General features: G+C 42.1%; 1 protein-coding gene across 1 annotated transcript in view; it reads left to right on the forward strand.

The window, feature by feature from the left end:
• The window catches only part of DNAH7 (dynein axonemal heavy chain 7), a 4,771,155-nt gene that overhangs the window by 3,757,118 nt on the left and 994,413 nt on the right, over positions 1-19,624 (forward strand). Inside the window, exon 49 of the mRNA XM_044073696.1 lies at positions 12,677-12,871. Coding sequence (XP_043929631.1) covers positions 12,677-12,871 — 195 coding nt within the window. The remainder of the gene's footprint in view (positions 1-12,676; positions 12,872-19,624) is intronic.

Here is a 19,624-nt window from a genome sequence, read left to right on the forward strand (position 1 = left end):
ATTTTTTCCACCATGGAACGTATGTTAGAAAAGTGAATAAAATGCAGCTTTTTGTTGTTGTTACTGATGCATCAGGGACAGTATATGTCTTTAAATGAAACAGCCATTGTGTTGCTCTTATGGATGAACTTGCTTAGTGTGACCTTCTATTAGTTTTATCTCTTTGGCTGTATAGCCACTAGTAATTTTTTACATTGCCAGATGAAGTTTATGTGCCTTTTTCCATTAGCATGCACTTAAATCACTGTATAACTAGCTTAGAGAAGTGCAGACTGTGGGATAAGTCCCACAACTGCTTTACTATAGCTTGCAGTCAGTTTTCCATAATGTGTTCCTTTAGTCAGTTTTGCTTATATCTGTTCCTCCAAAAAAAATGATTACCTGTTTACAATTGCCAATATGTGGATTTAATCAATGTAACTTTGTTCAGAATGGAAATAATCAACCACAGATGGAAACATATCTTTCAGTTGCATAGATTGGATGTTCTGGCTGCAGATGGTAGAACTTTGGGGGTTAAAGAAGTGACTTATTGCCAAGGCTGAGCAATGCCACAGGTAGAATATCTAAAGATGCAGGTGTGGGATGTGCTGGGAACAGACCAAAAAGATAGAGCAAGGTGAAAGAATTTAAGAATAGCTGGGGACCCAAAACATTATAAGGAAAGGACTATAAAACTTTCATACCAAAACAACTGGCAAAGTGAGCAAGTATGCCAGAGGAAGGGATACTACTGCAGAGAACCCATAGAATGGAGGGCTTGCATCCCCAAAAGTAGACTTTTTATTTGTGTTTTGGTATCAGGTTTAATTTTATAGTGTTTTGTACTGAGATCGTAATAGGTTCAGTTACTTAGTTTTAGTGTGTTGTCATTTAGGAGAAAGAAAGAAAGAAATATTGACTTTCATGATTTAAAATGTCACTAACTCATAATGTTTGACTAGGTAGTAAGTTTATGGCTTTTTACATGGACTGGCCACCCAGCGTTGAGAACTTTGGCTCTAGATGATTGCCACTGTTGAACTGACACCCTGACCCCATGTACAAAATGGGAAAAGGATTTGTGGATAGATGGATCCACAGTAGCAGTTATCCTGAATGAAGGACATTTGGTAGGACTTTGGCAGAAATCAGCCTTCAGTCAACAAGTATCTTGGAACTGTAAGGTTCTAAGTGCCCAGTCCTACTGTTTATTCAGAACTTTTAAAAGTAACCAATGTTAATTTATTTTTCTGCATTGATGTAAAGTATATAAAGTGATTTTGATAATATTTTATTATATACAAATATGCTCAGTTAATTAGTCATATTTGCATATTAAAGTGGATGATATTAGTGTTATGTTATTGCACATTATACAATGACTCCCCATCAATATTCCAAAACAATCAGCGTGCCTATTGTAAATCAGACTTATACTAATGGAAAAGGTCCGTCGCCGGACTATTTCCATTAGTGTAAGTCCTTTAGACAGCAATGGAGAACGAAAGAGCTCCGTTGCTGTAATTTAATGTTAAATGGATTTAACATAGCGAGACAGCGGAGAAAGGAAGATCTCCATTGCTTTTAGCTATCTCGCTATGTTAAACTCTTTTAGCATAGCGAGACACTTTTAAAAAGCAACGGAGATCTTCCTTTCTCCGTTGCTTCCATACATAGCTCTGATGTACTGTGTAAGCATATGCATGTGCAGTACATTAGAACTGCCGAGAATCGGACAGCTGCGGAAGGGCAGCAGGAGGCATTATACAATTCCATTATTTAAGAAAAGTAAGTATTTTTTCTTAAATAATGTCATTAATAGCAATAATCCACTTCTGGATGTAGCTGGATTTACCCACGGTTGTCTTTGTTTGGCCATAAGGGCTTCGCCCTCGTGACCAAACCACACCAACCACGGGTAAATCCAGCATTATCCACACCCAGGCATGGGTTATTGCTTAATTATAATACAGGACGTTATTTATAAATAAAACATCACATGTTTTGCTGGGTTTTTTTTCTTTTTCTTGTTTTTTTCTGTCAGATAATGTTTGTGGTTGCTCACAACACATTGCTGTCATTTCATTATTTTTATTTATTCTTATTTGTATGCATTTAAAACTGTTCTTTAAAATTATTCCCTAGGTCCCCTCTGTAAATAGGCTCTGTCTCATAAGGCTAACCTTGTCAACGATATATATATTTATATTTATATATATATATATATATATATATATATATATATATATACATACATATATACAAACACTCTGATTGTGGTTACCCTTGGTTAACTTATTTGAAAAATTCACACATAAATATATTTGTAAGTATAATATAAATAAAATATTTTAATAAATGTATCAGTGATGGTTAGATTCAAGTAATCACAAAAATCATAAATTTGATTATGCAATCCATAATATTCTGTCAGATCAACACTAACTAGTTAAATTAATATTCCTAAAATCCTCTCTAAAGAATTACTTTCACTACCTTGAAGCCAAAAGGCTATTTCTAGGTCATTTATATGGGATGTAATCCCTCTTGAGCTCAGAGTTTTTTCCTGTATTCTGCTGACTCAACTAATTGCTTTCAAGGCTGATAACATTTTAAAGAATCCTTGAGCTGCAGAATTCCAGAATACAGGAAGGAAGAAGGGAGGGGGATCATTGATAGTTTTGCTGATAACAAAGCCCGCAAGAAGTCATTCTAGGAGTAGGATTGAACAATGGAGGTACAATTCACATTCTGTTATCTGTATAATGTACTGTTTTATAATTGTTTTTTTTTTACTTTTTGCTGAAATAGCACGTCTCCAGATTTCAGTGTTTTATGCCAGTGTCATAGGTCAAGCGAACATGACTATATGTGATTTCTTTGGCTTCGGTCATCTCAATGGCTTGGGTTCCCGGGGGGCGCCTAGGAAAAGTTTGCCTCAGGGAGCTTCTAATGTAGTTACGCCACTGTAAAGGAGAGATAACTATCCCAGCTGAGTGTAGCCTCCCGGACATCTCAAATGCGCAGGTGAAAGCTGCTCTCTCTAAAGCTAAAAACACAGCATCAATGGGACCGGATGGTGTCCCCAGCTGTGTGCTACACGAGCTAAATGAGGAATTAAACCCGCACATAAGGCAGCTGTTTAATCTCAGCCTTGCCACAGGATACGTGCCCAAGGAGTGGCATACGGCAACTGTGGTCCCACTCCACAAAGGCGGCACCTCTACGGACCCTGGTAATTACTGCCCCATAAGCTTAACAAGTCTAGTCTGCAAAGCTATGGAGAGGATCATAATGGAGCTCATAAACAAAGATATAGGGGACTTGCAGACATTGTACCCGACCTAGTTTGGCTTTGTCAAGGGAAGATCATGCCTTTGAACTTGGTCGACTTCTTCAAACAGTCACCAAGGCCATTGATGAGGGAAAGGCAGTCCATACAGCCTACCTTGACCTTACAATACCCCACTCGGTTATTGTAGAAAAACTTACCAGCTTAAATGTAAACCCATATGTCACAAGATGGGTTGCAAACTGGCTTAAGGACAGAACCCACAGGGTTAGAGTTGCTGGCTGTGTCAGACTCCAAGCCGGTCACAAGTGGTGTCCCACAGGCTCGGTCCTTGGCCCCTATTGTTTGGCATCTACTTCTCAGAAGTACAGGCCAACATGGGAGGACTTTGGCTGACAAAGTTTGCAGACGACTGCAAACTGGGCCATAGTGGAAAGTGCATCGGACACGGATATCCTTCAGAAGGGACTCACGGAAACAGATAGCTGGTGCCAGAGCCATGGCCTGAAGTTAAACGCCAAAAATGTATAGTCATACCCTTCGAAAAACAAGGTAACCCCAAGCTACCATATAGGTGGCAATCCACTAAGCACAGAAGAGGTTATCAGGGACCTGGGGACCCAGGTTGACAGTGGCCTTTCTTTTGACACTCACGTTGCTAAAGTGGTTAGAAAGACCTTCTACATTGCCCACCTGATCATGAAGGGATTCACATCCAGATCTAGTGAGGTCATTGTTCCCCTGTACTCTTCACTTATAAGACCAATGATCGAGTACAATGCCCCATTCAGGATGTATCTCACCCGACATCTGCAGCAATTGGAGAGACCCCAAAAGTTCCTCACCAAAAGGATAAATGACTCCAAAATCTGTCATATGCTGCCAGATTGAAGAAACTCCAGCTCTATTCAGTCGCATACCGTCTGCTCAGAGGTGACATGTGCCTGACATACAAGGCCATGTCCAACCCGGAATTAATGGACATGCTCCACGTCAAAAATCCAAATCCACCAAAACCACTAGAGCAAGCGACTTAAATCTTAGCACGGATATAAATAGGACGTGCTGGAGGGATAGATTTATCACTCAGAGACTCCCTATGCTGTGGAATAAAATCCCGGTCCATGTGAGGCAGAGCACCTCGCTGACTCTGTTCAAGAGAAATCTAGACCTGTGGATGGGAGATCGTAGGTTTACCCCGGGAATCATCTCTATGTCACTGCTGGACAGAGGCACAACAAACTAATGGGCACAGTATTTTTTCATATAAGGGGTGGCGTAAGCCACAAAAATTTGGGCTAGGCTTATAAATGCTTTAGGGCAGATAGCCTAGTATAAACCTATGAACCTATGAATTAAGTATATATCTGCACATAAATTTAGTTCTAACAGTAAAAAGAAAAAAGACTATTTCCAGAAATACTGGTGCAGTCTCTTTGACTTAATTCAATCAAAATAATTGTCATACAACAATCACTACTGTTAACAGAATCTGTGAAGACCTTTGTGTTCATACTTTTCAGTTCTATAACAAATTAATGCTGATGATAATCTATTGTCAATCAGTCTTTTAAATTTGTATACACTCTTCTCAGTCCTGACCTAGCAGCTGTAGCTTTGGTTAATCATACTGCTGCTAAACAGTTAATTCCTATCCTACTCCTTCTGATAAGAATGGAAAGATTATTGATAGGTTTGGGAAAATAGCATATGTTTCTGCAGCTTTGATTTTCAGAATTTTGAATTGTCAGGTTCATATGTTAAAATTTATTCTGACTAATTGTAAAAGTATGAGGAATGCTTTGTTGTTAGTTTCTTCTAGTGAGGAAGAATCTGCTTTAAATTGTTTAGTTTCTTTTACTGTACTAGTCACTCTGTGTTTGCAAGTGTATTTGTGTATATCACAGTTAATAATTCTTCTAAGGCCGTGACCTCTGGTACTGTTTTGAGGAGGTTTGCATGGCTGCATTCTCAGAACTTCCCAAGAGGATATGAGTAATGAGAATTTATACTCTGTTGGATAGAGATTAACTTTTTGGTTCCTTGCTGCAGATGTGATCAAAAAGTGAGATGAAAGGGTTAAGATAAACCCGGGACACTCTAAGATTTTCTGCCCTTCTTTTTCAAATTTTCTAATGGATTCTCTAACCCATCATCTAATTTTAGCAAAATGGCAAGGGTTTTCCAAAAGGAATTCAGGAACTCCAAAACCAAGAACAGTCCAAATAGTCAATCTGATTTTTTTAAGACATTGACCCTGACAATCCATTTCACCTTCCAGAAAGTCTGAATCCCCACCTTTCATTTTAGCAACAGATAGTTTCAGACAAATGGATTGTGAAGAGATTATAGATGGCTGTGAGAGGATAATCCTCCTTGGTAGGGGGTAATTCTTAATTCACCAGACTAGTCTCTTTTATTTCCACCTGTCCTTCATTACTTGCTGTTCCAGGGAGTGATATCACCAGTTCCTTCTTCCCAGGTATGGAAAAGTTTTTATTTAAGGATGTTTTTTTTTTTACTGCCAAAGAAATATAATGCTTTGAAACCAGTTCTGGACCTTTCCTTCTTAGACCTGTTAGTGATAGTGCTTAACTTCAAAATGATGTCACTTCACAATCTGTTACTTTTTCTTCTTCTTCATTCAAGTTTCCTGTCAGCACTACTTTTAAAAGATTCTTACCATCACTAAAAGAGACACACATAGTAACACAAAACATACACCTACATTCGTGGAGGCTCTCAATAAAAATCTACCCAAACAACAGAGACCTCCAAAGCTGAAACCCAAGCAACCACCACCCCCCAACACTACCCAAATGACACAACGTACCCAACACTCTAGTCATAGGTGACTCTATAGTCCCACTCACCAGGCTAAACAAGTAGAAAGTTACTGTCAACTGCCTTTTGGGTGCCAGGATCCACCACATAACGCAAGCACTCAGGCACTCCACAACAAGTACAAATATGACTCTGTCATTGTCCATGTTGGTGTGAATGACCTGAGACATAGCTCCCTGGACTACATGAAAAGAGACATGGAGGAGGTCTCTGATCATGTAGCTCAAACAGGTATGACACTAGCCCTGAGTAGCATCCTGCCATCACCCAGAATGATACCACAATACAAGGACAAAATGATTGACTTCAACAATTGGCTAAGCTTCTGGTGTCATTCTAAGGGGATCCAGTGTCTGTCTGCCTGGGATGCCATGATTGACAGACCATGATGCTTTGCCAGAGATGGCCTGACCTGTCACCCCTGGGATTCCGGATACTATAGTGCCTTTTTTAGGCAAGGTTCAAATGACAAACTCATCACCGTAGCAGGTATTAGCAAGCAAAATCTGAGGGTAATGCTACTCAGTGCCAGAAGTCTAAACCTCAAAATGTACTCACTTGAGGCACTCATTAAAATGGAGAACATCGACATCTGTGCAGTGACAGAGACCTTGTTCAAGGCTGCAGAGAGCACCCCTGCATTACCACGCTATAACTCATACCACACCTTTCGGCCACCTAACCTGGACAGAAACAGTAGAGGAGGAGGCGTGTCCATATTCATTAAGGATACACACCTCTAGGCTAGTTGCTCAACATAATGGATCCGAAATTATCCAAGTGCAACTAACACTGGGAAAGACTGCAGTCCAGGTCGTAGCTTGTTACAGATCCCCCGCCATGCCCCAGGATGCCCACTCCACGTTTCTTGATATACTGGGTAATATTAAGGTACAGCCCAATACCTTAATAATGGACGATTTCAACTATCCCACCATCAACTGGGAAAACTACTCATGTATTAATTCATTTGCTCAACGCTTTCTGGAATTCATAAATTCCAATGCCCTGGATCAGCTTGTCTATACCCCCACCAAGGGCAGTAATATCCTGGACCTGGTCATTACCAATATGGACAACCGATGTTTCACGCCAGAGGTCAACTCTTCGCTGGTCAAATCTGACCACAACCTAATCACCCTAGACATCAATATCCTGCCCCCACCCCCAATTAAGGAAACCACCGTAAAAAAAACTTCTCCAAAACTAACTTCATGCTTCTTAAGACAGAAGTGGCAAGCTTCACGACACGCATACAGATGGAAAATAGAGGCACAACTGCTGAATCCTATACAAATGCACTGTATAAGCAAATACACAAGTGCATGGAACGTGCCATCCCCAACAGAACCAAGACACTATCTTCCAAAACAAGGAAGCCAATCTGGTGGCCCCCTGCCCTAAACAAACTCTACAACAGAAGGAAGAAGCTGTTGCAAAAAAGAATAAAATCCCCTGATTGCAGGAACTCCCTGGTCAGCCTCAGTAAGAAGCTGAGATCCCTCATAAAATCCTCCAAAGCTAGTTATAAAAATAAAATCACCACTGATTCTAAAGACAACCACAAAGCATTGTACAGCTATGTCAAGAATCACAATGGCAACACTCAGATCTGCTCTGAGCTACAGCACAATGGCATTAGATATACAGAACCAACTATTGCCAACATCCTGGCAGATAGGTTCAGTGCAAACTTGACCCCCCACCCCCCAAAGGGCCCATCAATGTACTGGAAGAATGCAAAGCCCCTGTAATCACGGCTGCAAAAGTAAAGACCGCACTCTCCAAAGCCAAGAACACAGCATCCATGGGACCTGACAACATCCCAGGCTGTGTTCTTCACGCACCACAAAACAAACTGGCACCCCGCCTAAGTACCATGTTCAATCATAGCCTCACGTCAGGCTTTGTGCCTACTGAATGGCACACAGTGATGGTTATCCCACTCCACAAAGGGGGTGCCACCATGGACCTCAGGAACTACCGCCCCATTAGCCTGATGAGCCTGGTCTGCAAGGCCATGGAATGTATCATCTTGGAGCTTATAAACAAGGACATAGGTAACCTCCAAACTCTGGACCTCACTCAGTTTGGGTTTGTCAAAGGTAGATCATGTCTCCTAAACCTGACTGACTTCTTTAATGCAGTCACCAGAGCCATCGACGAGAGTAAGGTGGTGCACACAGCCTATCTTGACCTCGCCAAGGCTTTCAACACCATCCCCCACTTTGGAATTCTAGATAAACTCACTAGACTGGGCATAAATCCCTATGTCACAAGATGGGTGGCCAACTGGCTCACTGACAGAACCCACACAGTGAAAGTAGCCGACTCCAAATCCAACTTCAGACCAGTGACAAGTGAAGTACCACAGGGCTCAGTCCTGGGTCCTCTCCTGTTTGGTATCTACTTCTCAGAAGTCCAGGCTAATACAGTAGGTCTTTGGCTAACAAAGTTCACAGACGACTGCAAACTAGGTGCCATAATAGAATTGCCTAATGATGTGGGCATTCTACAAAGGGGCCTCACTGAGACTAATGCTTGGTGTCAAAGTCTTGGCCTCAAGCTCAATGGCAAGAAGTGCATTGTCATCCCCTTTGGGAAAAACACTGTACCCATGAACTACCACATAGGCGGTAGCCTACTAAACACCAAAAGTGTAATAAGAGACCTTGGGACACAGGTGGGCAGTAGTTTCTCCTTTGATAATCACATTGCCACAGTAGTCGGGAAATCCTTCTACGTGGCATACCTCATCACAAAGGGGTTCACCTCCAGAAAAAAAGAGGTCATTGCTCCTCTCTACTCATCCCTCATCAGACCCATTATAGAGTACAATACCCCATTTGGCATGTACCTCGCAAGACATCTAAAACTAGAAAGGCCACAGAAATACCTCACTAAGAGGATTACTGGCCTCAAACAAGATGCCATACACAAACCGTCTCAAAAAAACTCCAGCTCTACTCCGTCACCTACTCAGAGGCATCCTCTGCTTAGCATACAAAGCCATGTCAAACCCAGATCTGTTGGACATGCTGCACTTAAAGAAACCCCAATCCCTCCGAGCCACACACTGCAAGGACCTAAACCTTGCCACCACAATAAACAGGACATGCTGGAGGGATAGATTCCTGTCCCAGAGACTTCCCATGCTCTGAAACAGACTACACATTCATGTCAAGCAAAGCTCCTCATTACCCGTTTAAGAAAAATCTTGACAGTTGGATGGGAAATAGGAAATTCACCCCGGGGATCACTTCTGTGGCTCTGCTAGACAGGGGCACAGGAAAATAACTTTCTTGGGTGGCGAAAGCCAGGGAACTTTTTTGGCTAGGCTTATACAGTCCTTAGGGCCGATAGCCTAGTACCTACCTATGAAACTATTCCTTTTCATCAAGACTTCAGGTGTTTCCTAAGGTTCTGTGTCATCACATTATCTCTTCTCTGCCTTACCCTATGGACTATATACTGTACCAAGAGTCTTCACTAAGTGTCTAGATCCATGTCTAACTCATTGCAGGCTAGAGGGTTAGAAAATATATATATATATATATATATATATATATATATCTAGATCTATTTCTAAGGTTTTCTACTTAGACTTTGGTCAATGCAAGGGAATACCTCAGGATTTTGGGTCTCCTGGCATCTATGATTCTCATGATAACCCTAGCAAGACTCCATATTAGAAAGACACAATGGTATCTGAAGTCTTTTTGGTCTCAGCGTCAACATTACTTATCTTTTCAAATCCCAATGCTGGTGTTTGTCATGGAGAAGTTATTTGATGGAGGCAGCAGTTATCCCTAAATTCAGGTATCCCATTTTCCCTCCATGTTCCAAAGCAGGCAGTCATCACAGATGCCTCTGACATTGCTTGGGGAACAGTTTCAGGAGGGATAATGGTGCAAGGTGTGTGGAATACCTATGATAGATGCAAGCACATGAATATATGAGATGCTCGTACTGATCTTGCACTCAATTCTATGGATCATCTTTGGTCCCCAAGACCTCTTTAAGTTGTTTCAGACAATACCACAGTCATGTGATACATCTGCAAACATGGGGAAACCAGGTCATACCCCCTTTGCAGACAAGCCATGTTATCTTGACATATAGCTTCACAGCACAGTCTCACTCTACAGACATCATTCATTCTGTCATAGCAATACTGTGTGACAGACAAGCTCAGCAGGATAAGGCAGATCCTTGCATATGCAAACTAGATCAGGGGATCTTCCAAGATTTGATCCATTTGTGGAGAGTTCCTATATCAGACCCATGTACCTCCTCTCTAAATAATCATCTGGCAAGATTCTATTCCAGGACTCCATGTAAGAAAGCTTGGGAGACAGATGCCTTTTCATTTTCTTTGGACAGGCATCTTCTTATATGCTTTTCCACCCTTTCCACTTATATCTACGGTACTTCTGAAGATTCAAAAATAATTCCCTAAGATCATTGTGGTGACTTCCCTTCTTTCCCTGACAACATTGGTTCTCCCTTCTCTTGGAAATGGCAACAGACTATTACCACAAATTTCCTCACAGAATGGATCTACTCACACAAGATCTGGGTGTCTGATACACCCCCACCCCAATCAATTTCAACTGTCTGCCTGGATGATAGCATCTTAATTCTCTTAAGGTACGTGCTTACTGAGCATGTGCAGTAGGTACTAATGAAGGCAAGAAAGCTTGCCACGAGAAAATCTTATATTAGCAAATAGAAAAGGTTTTCTAGTTGGTGCCAGCAACATAACTTACACCCATTCAGGGCTTGTTGTTCTCTGGTTTTACAATATTTGTGTGAATTAATATTCTATGGCCTTTTTACTGCTCTAGCAAAGTTAATTTATTGGCCATTTCATCATATTTACCGATGGATCCTCCTATTTCAGGGCATTCTCACATCACTTGAAATGAGTTTACTTAAGAGGCCTCCAAGAAAAACTATGGCCCCTTCTTGGGATCTTAATTTTGTGTTACAGCTAACACTTGCTCCATTTGAACCAAAAAATCCGGCCAACTTGAGGATCTTAACATGGAAACAGTTTTACTGATTGCTCTGACCTCTGCAATAAAAGTATCTTACAAGCTCTTGTGGTGATTTAACCCTATCTCATTTTCCACAGAGGCAGGATTTCTTTAAGAACTAATCTGTCTTTTATGTCTAAAGTGGTAAGCCACACTTTCACTACCCCATTTTCTTTCCTTATCCTAAAAATGAGGAAGTAAGGATATTCCTTACCTTGGATGCCAACTCATGTGCTTTTCTGACAGAACACTAAATCTTTCAGATCTTTGTATCAATTTTTCATTTCTTGTAAAGGTAAGAAAGAGGGACAACCTGTGTCAAAACAGACTATTTCCAAATGGTTGTCTGATGTTATTACCTTTTGTTATACTCACCACAATAAAACTATTCCAAGCAGGGTGAAGGGTCACTCTACCAGGGCCTTGGATTTACCTAAGGCTTTTTGGAAAAGGTTGGATTCTAGAAGTATTCTAGAAGCAGTAACATGGTCTTTTGTATGCACTTCTACAAACCACTATAAGCTTGATTCCTTCTCTATGTCTAGATCATACTTTGCTAGGACCATTCTCCAGGGGCTCCTGGAGTCTTCTCCTTCCACCTCCCAAATGTAGTAAGCTAGGTTATTCTACCCATATAGCCAAGGCCATTGCAGCAGTGATCAATATGATGAACATAGTACAGCTGTGTAAGTAAACATCATAACAGTACATATTCAAATAATCACTGCTGCAGTAGTGGTTCCCTTCCTTTATCCCCCTTATCTTTTTGGTGCGTTGTTTATACTAGGGTGTGGCTATTTATTTATTTATTTATTTATTTTCTTCTTGGCATTATCCTTTTAGGGCTCAGCATCCCTCTCACTGTTAGCAGGAAAGCTCTGAAGGGCTTAGTGCCCAAACTTGCCTTTTAATCTGCTGAGCTCAAGCTGCCGGACAGTTTGAGCATGTGGAAGGTGCCCTGAAGATTTGGAAGCTGGCCAGATGTTATATCTTCTGCAGAATATAACCATATAACTAAGGCTACTGCAGCAGTGATCATTCAGACATAAACTGTTATGGTAAGTTTACTTACATGGCTGTATTGTGTGTGTGTGTGTGTGTGTGTGTGTGTGTGTGTGTGTGTGTGAGATATATATATATGTGTGTGTGTGTGTGTATATGTATACGCTTGTGAATCTTTTCTTAATATTACAGGAACAAGTATGCAGTTTATAATCATATCTGAGAACTTTGAATTGTAACCTGTGTACTGACTAGCAGTTTGTCGAATCAGTATACACAGAACTCTGGGTTTTTTCCTTTACGTATTATAAATTTCTTTGACAAACCTTAGAAAATTCCATCAACAAACAATGTTTTTCAAACAGATGAATTCTAAGCTTGACTGTAGTCTTGCCATGTTACGTACACAAATCACATCAGAAGTTCAAAGATACTCCACTGTTTAAGAATACTTATGCGGTGTCCTTCCATCAGGTCTCACTGACATCCTGCGTCATAATACTGCATTTTTTTTCAGATTGATGACAGTGAATGGAAGTTTTTGCTGACTGGTGGCATTGGTCTGGACAATCCATACTCTAATCCTTGTACTTGGCTGCCTCAAAAGTCATGGGATGAAATCTGCCGTCTTGATGACCTGCCAAACTTCAAAGGCATCCGGAAGGAGTTTATGAAGTTGAAGGATGGATGGAAAGCAGTGTATGACAGCATGGTAAGTAATATAGTAGGAAAAATGCTGTTCCAAAGTGGTTAGAAAGATATGACATTTGTATGAGTTTGTTAAAAATAAAACATACTGTTTCTTAAGTTACATACTCAACATCTGAAATACAGCCACCTGATTTTCCTAATGACACTCCTTTGCAGAAATCAATACCTCTGGCTTGAGAAAGAAGCTGATTGAGCCCCTGAAGTATAATTTTATGTCAGACATACAAAAACAGTACTGATTCACGTTATAGCATTAGCAGGTCCTGACATTGTTTGTCTTATACTGAGAATGCTGACAAACGTTAAAAGGATGGGGGACAACCATTAGCAAAAATGATGTTGATGGAATGTTAAAAGATATTTAGGAGAAGCAAAACACATTTTAAAAGATTTGTAGATTTTTTTTATCATTAATGAGAACAATTACTTTTATACCTGATTCTGTTTTATTAACTGTTGATGTTAAACATTTATTTTCAGTGATTCCACATGACAAAGGCATTGAATGGTTTATGGATGTTATTATTAATTATGAGAGGTTATTAAATATTGATATAAGAAATATTGTATTGATAGAATGGTATTGAAGAATAATTGCATATTTTTTGTGGGTGAATCCTTCTACCAGAGGACAGGAGTGGCATTGGGGGGGGTGGCTTTTGTCCCCATTTTTGTCAATATTGTCCTATGGTATTGGGAATTTAATTTTTTTTTTAAATGAATATTTTAAGAATTGCATCTTATTTTAGGTTTTTAGATTATATATTTGTGGTCTTGGAAGGGGACTTTCCCATTTTGCATGATTTGTTATATAGGATGGACAATTTTATAAGTAAAGATTTTGAATAAAATTGCTGGCAGTCCTGTATTTACAAAAAAACTACTTATAATAACATGATATTGTATTATACTAGATGCCATCCTTTTCATACAGAAAGGGTCTCATCAAGAATCAGTTGCTGGAAATTTTTAAGTTAACCTCTACTGATGTTGCTTTAATAATGAAATAAGTAAATTTAGGGAAATGTTGTTAATAAGGGGATATCCACAGAAATTAATTGATAAGTGTATAGTTCATAGGTAGGTACTAGGCTATTGGCCCTAGGGCCTATATAAGCCTAGCCAAAAAGGTACCCTGGCTTTCGCCACCCAAGAAAATTATTTTCCTGTGCCCCTGTCAAGCAGAACTACAGAAGTGATCCCCGGGGTGAATTTCCTATTACCCATCCAATCATCAAGATTTTTCTTGGAGTGCTAATGAGGAGCTCTGTTTGACATAGATAGGTAGTCTGTTCCAGAGTATGAGAAGTCTCTGGGACAGGAATCTATCCCTCCAGCATGTTCTGTTTATTGTGGTGACAAGGTTTAGGTCCCAAGAGCATGTAGCTCAGAGGGATTGGGATTTCTTTAAGTGGAGCATGTCCAACAGCTCTGGGTTTGACATAGCTTTGTATGTTAGGCAGAGATCGCCTCTGAGTAGGCGATATGCGATGGAGTAAAGCTGGAGTTTTTTGAGATGGTCTGCGTAAGGCATCTGTTTGAGGCCAGTAATCCTCTTTGTGAGGTATTTTTGCGGCCTTTCCAGTTGTTGTAGATGTCTTGTGAGGTACATACCAAAAGGGGCATTGTACTCTATAATGGGTCTAATAAGTGATTAGTAGAGGGGAACGATGACCTCCTTTTTTCTGGATGAGAAACCTTTTGTGATGAGGTGTGCCACATAGAAGGATTTCCTGACCACTGTGGCGATGTGATTATCAAAGGAAAGGCTACTGTCTACCTGTGTCCCAAGGTCTCTTATCACACTTTTGGTGTTAAGTAGACTACCGCCTATGTGGTAGTTCATGGGTACAGAGTTTTTACCAAAGGGGATGAAAATGCACTTTTTGGCATTGAGCTTGAGACGATGTCTTTGACACCAGGTATCTGTCTCAGTGAGGCCCTTTTGTAGGATGTCCACATCGTTAGGAGTTTCGATTATGGCTCCTAGTTTGCAGTCACCTGCGAATTTAGTTAGCCAAAGACCGTCTATGTTAGCCTGTACTTCACAGAAGTAGATACCAAACAGGAGAGGACCCAGGAATGAACCCTGTGGTACTCCACTTGTCACTGGTCTGAAGTCTGATTTGGAGTCTGCTACTTTCACAGTGTGGCTTCTGTCAGTAAGCCAGTTGGCAACCCATCTTGTGACATAGGGATTTATACCTAGTTTAGTGAGTTTATCTATAATTCCAGAGTGGGGGATGGTGTGGAAAGCCTTGGCGAGATCTAGATAGGCTGTGTGAACCACCTTACCCTCATCTATGGCTTTGGTGACGACTTCAAAGAAGTCTATCAGTTTTAGGAGACATGATATGCCTTTTACAAACCCAAATTGTGTGGGGTCCAGAGTTTGGAGATCTCCAATGTCTTTGTTTATGACATCCATGATGATACGTTCCATGGCCTTGCAGACGAGGCTCGTCAGGCTAATGGGGCGGTAGTTACCGGGGTCTGTTGTGGCCCCCCCCACCCTTTGTGGAGTGGGATAACTGTCGCGGTGTGCCATTCAATGGGCACAAAGCCTGAGGTGAGGCTATGACTGAACATGGTACTTAGGTGGGGTGCCAGTTCATTCTGTAGTTCAAAAAGATAAACTTCCCAACACCAAGCCTCACCAAAGTTGGCTTCTTCAGAGTCAGTGTTTTACAAAAAACATGCACATCTTATACTCCTCAAACACTATGACATCACCTTGTAATTCAATCCAATTAATCAATTATTCAATAAACGTTCATCACAAAATGCAAAATTCATAAAACATAAAACATAATTAAAACTTTTCAAAATTATACAAATCTAATCAAATTTAACAGATAAATGTATATAAAGATGTATAAAAATATGTATGTATATGTGTATATAAAATAGTAGTTCATGTAGAAGGCAGCCTGGGATGTTGTCGGTCCCATGGATGCTGTGTTCTTGGCTTTGGAGAGAGAGGTTTTTACCTGTGCAGCCGTGATTACAGGAACTTTACATTCTTTCGGTATAAAGATGGCCCCTTTAGGGGGTGAGAGGGGGGTAAAGTTAGCACTGAACCTATCTGCCAGGATGTTGGCAATATCAGTTGGTTCTGTATATTTAGCGTCATTGTGCTGGAACTCAGAGCAGATCTGAGTGTTGCCATTGAGATTCTTGACATAGCTATAGAATGCTTTGTGATTGTCTTTAGAATCAGTGACAATTTTGTTTTCATAACTAGCTTTGGAGGATTTTAAGAGGGATCTCATCTTCTTACTGAGGCTGACCAGGGAGTTCCTCCAATCATGGGATTTTACTCTTTTTTGCAACAGTTTCTTTCTTCTGTTGTAGAGTTTGTTTATGGCAGAAGACCACCAGATTGGCTTCCTTTTTTTGGAAGATAGCATCTTGGTTCTGTTAGGGATAGCACAATCCATGCACTCGTGTAAGTGCTTATAAAGTGCATTTGTGTAGGATTCAGCAGTCGTACCTCTATTGTCCATCTGCATGGGTGTCGTGAAGTTTGCCACTTCTGTCTTAAGAAGCGTGAAGTTGGCTTTGGAGAAATTTTTTACGGTTGTTTTTCTAATGGGGGGTGGGAGCAGAATGTGGATGTCTAGGGTGATTAGCTTGTGGTCAGATCTGACCAACAAGGAGCTGACCTCTGGTGTGGAACACCGGTCACCCATGTTGGTGATAACCAGGTCTAGGATATTGCTGCCTCTGGTGGGGGTGTGGATAAGTTGATCCAAGGCATTGGAATTGATGATTTCCAGAAAACGTTGAGCAAAAGAGTTGGTACATGAGTAGTTTTCCCAGTTAATGGTAGGGTAGTTGAAATCACTCATTATTAGAGTGCTGGGTTTTAAGACAAGGGAGGTAAGACAAGGGAGATTGACTTTGTATTAAGCACTTCTATACAAAGATGTTTGTGAGACTTTTGAATTGGTTAAAAAAGTTGAGGAAAACAGTGTAGGTTTTGACTGTGCCTGTGCAGTCAGCAGTGGAGTGGACTCAGAACAAATCAAGATGGTTCTGAAAAACACTGAGTTAATTTTCACTTCATTGATATATCTTTAGACATAGTGGGGAATGGACTTAGGTTTGTGTATAAGAAAAATATGAATTTTAAGGATATATTTGAAAAACCCATAGGAGAAAGGGAAGATAGCCACTTTACATATAGAGGCACTCACAAATGTGGGAGATAAGCCCAGTGTAAATATATTGAAGGTCAAATGGTAAATTGTTTGTCTGAAGTACTCCCCTATGGAAGATACAGTTGTTGTACAGCAGGGATGGTGCACTTAGCCTGCTGTAGAACATGTCTGGATTTTTGTACAGGTAAAACACAGAATGCTTAAAACTAGAATATATCAGCATACATATTCTATTAATAAAGCAGTCGAAAAAAATGCTGTTTTTCAGAACATTAATGAAGGTGATAAGGATGGATCTTGGGATTCAATAATGTCTACATTAAGTGTATACTGTTCTGAGTGAACAGACAGCACAGATATAACTCACACTTTCTTCCTTCTAACTTTAGATCTGAAGTAGGAGATTCATTTGTCTGCAACCTGTGGGTTATGGATCCGATATCGGATCCGAACCGGCATGGTTTACCAGCTATGGATCCAAGCTCTCAGCTCCTCCCCTCACCCATAATGCCCTGCTCTACCCTCATGACCTCAGATCTATGGTGACCAGATTGTTTTTTCCAGCTCTCCAGCTAAGTGCTATATTTAGTGTTTAAATTACTCAAATTTAAAAATTTTTGGTTAATTTTGTGTGAAAGTGTAGGTTTCCCTCTTGTATTATTACTTTTTTAGAGTTTTAATCTTAAATTTATATCCCTCCCCTCGCTGGTAGCGTAGTGTGTGTTGGGCCTGTGAGTGATTTTTTTAGTTACTTTTACTTTAGTTCTAGTAACTTTATTTTGTTAGTTTGGGATGTCTGAGCAGCCCAAAGCTATTTTCTAAGCTGATGGCCACACCCTGGGGTTGAACACCTCACATCTGGATGTTCCATTTGTGCAGGGTTCAACCCCAGGGCATTGAAGGAGCGGAGGTCCAAGCTTGTTTTGGCGGGTCTCTTGCCGCCAGACTCGGTTATTCCCTCTCCGGCTCCCCCTCCTCCTCCTGGGACTCAACCTCCCGTTTCTGGTTCGGAGGAGAGGGATGCTAGGAAGAAGGACCGGAGGGAGAAGCACCATAAGCGGTGGGCCGAGACCTCTGTTGCTTCTCCCCCCTTGTCTGCTGCTCTCCCCTCCTCGGCCCCGGTCTCCAGTGTGTTTTTCACCGGGACCTGAGGAGGAGGAGACCCGATCTCCGTCGAGGCTATCGAGGAGGCACTCAAGGCCTACCTCGGTAGCCTCGTCGAGATCAACTTACAGCCTATCGGATGCTGATCTGGACCGGATGATGAGAAGGTTCATCCAGGCCCAGATGCAGATGGGAGTGCTCTTGCCTCCCCTCTGGGGAGCTCCCCCCTTTCAAGCCAATTGCTCCTTCTCCGACCCGCTACCCGGGTTCGAGCAGTTGGAGCCAAGCAGCCGGGGTCGGTGCCGATAGTACTTGGTACCGGATCCGACCCTGCCCTCGAGTGCATCGGATCCGACCTCTGGAGCCTGGATCCGAGCCTCGGATCCGGGGATCAGTGCTCCGGCGCCGTCTGTGTCGGAGTGCACTGTCCCGGATCCGCGCTTCGGCGCGGCACCGATCCACTCTTCGGATCCGAGGGATTGTTGGATCCTTTGGTCCCCTTCGCCTTTGATGTAGTGGAGAGGGCCCTGTTGAGGGTCTCCGGACCCCGGCACTTGTTTGCTCTGTCCCGTTCCCTCTGCACTGGGTCAGGCTTCCACCATCCGGCCCTTGGGACAGCCCGCTTCTGTGCCCCAAGCTGCTCCCCTGGAACAGGTTGCTGCTGCGAGGAGTCCTCTGACAGCCCCCAGAGGATGTTCAAAGGAGGCACATTGACTCCGTCTCTCACGGAAGACACGGATTTGGAGGAAGGGAAGGCTCCCCACGGTCACCCGAGGATGTCTCATTTGGAGACATCATGGAAATCTCCGCATAAGGGGGTGGTCTGCCCCAAGTCTTCCTCGGACGAGTCCGTGTTCTTGGAGGCATTTGAAGCGGGCCCGTCTACCTCTTGGGTGTCCCCTCCTGCCGACCCCCTGGTGGACCTCATTACCACCAGGGCGTGGAAGGAACCGGACACCGTGGAGCCAATCCCTAAGAGGCCCAACCGGATCCTCAGTCCACCGTCTGACCGTGCCCATTGGAGTAAGGGGCCTCCGGTAGATGCCATGTTGACGGCGGCCACCAAGAGGGAACTTGCTCAGGAGAGTCCCTCAGTCCATCCCCCGAGCGAGGAGTCTCGGATGATGGACCGCTTGGGGAAGCGGATGTTTAGTTCAGCGACCTTCTCGGTAAGGGCTGAACTACCTGGCAAATTAGGATGCAGCGATCTCATTAAAGAATACGCTGCATCTCCCCAGAGTCCATGTCGGAGGAGGACAAAGTGCTGCACTCCACCCGCATGGCCACTCTTAGATCAGTTACCAATACCTCTACTACTCTCCCATGCTACGGAAGGCGCTAGAGCCGCAGGGGCAGGTCTAGTCACTAGACGCCAGGCCTGGCTCCGTCATTGCGATTTCTCAGAGCCCTTCAAAGTGTCATTGAACGCCCCTTTGATGGTTCTGCCCTCTTTGGCAAAACCGTTCGCGACACTTTGACCCAGAGCG

Source organism: Protopterus annectens, chromosome 6.part0 (genome assembly GCF_019279795.1).
Source record: "Protopterus annectens isolate FY-2018-M chromosome 6.part0, PAN1.0, whole genome shotgun sequence".
Taxonomy (NCBI): Eukaryota; Metazoa; Chordata; order Ceratodontiformes; family Protopteridae; genus Protopterus; species Protopterus annectens.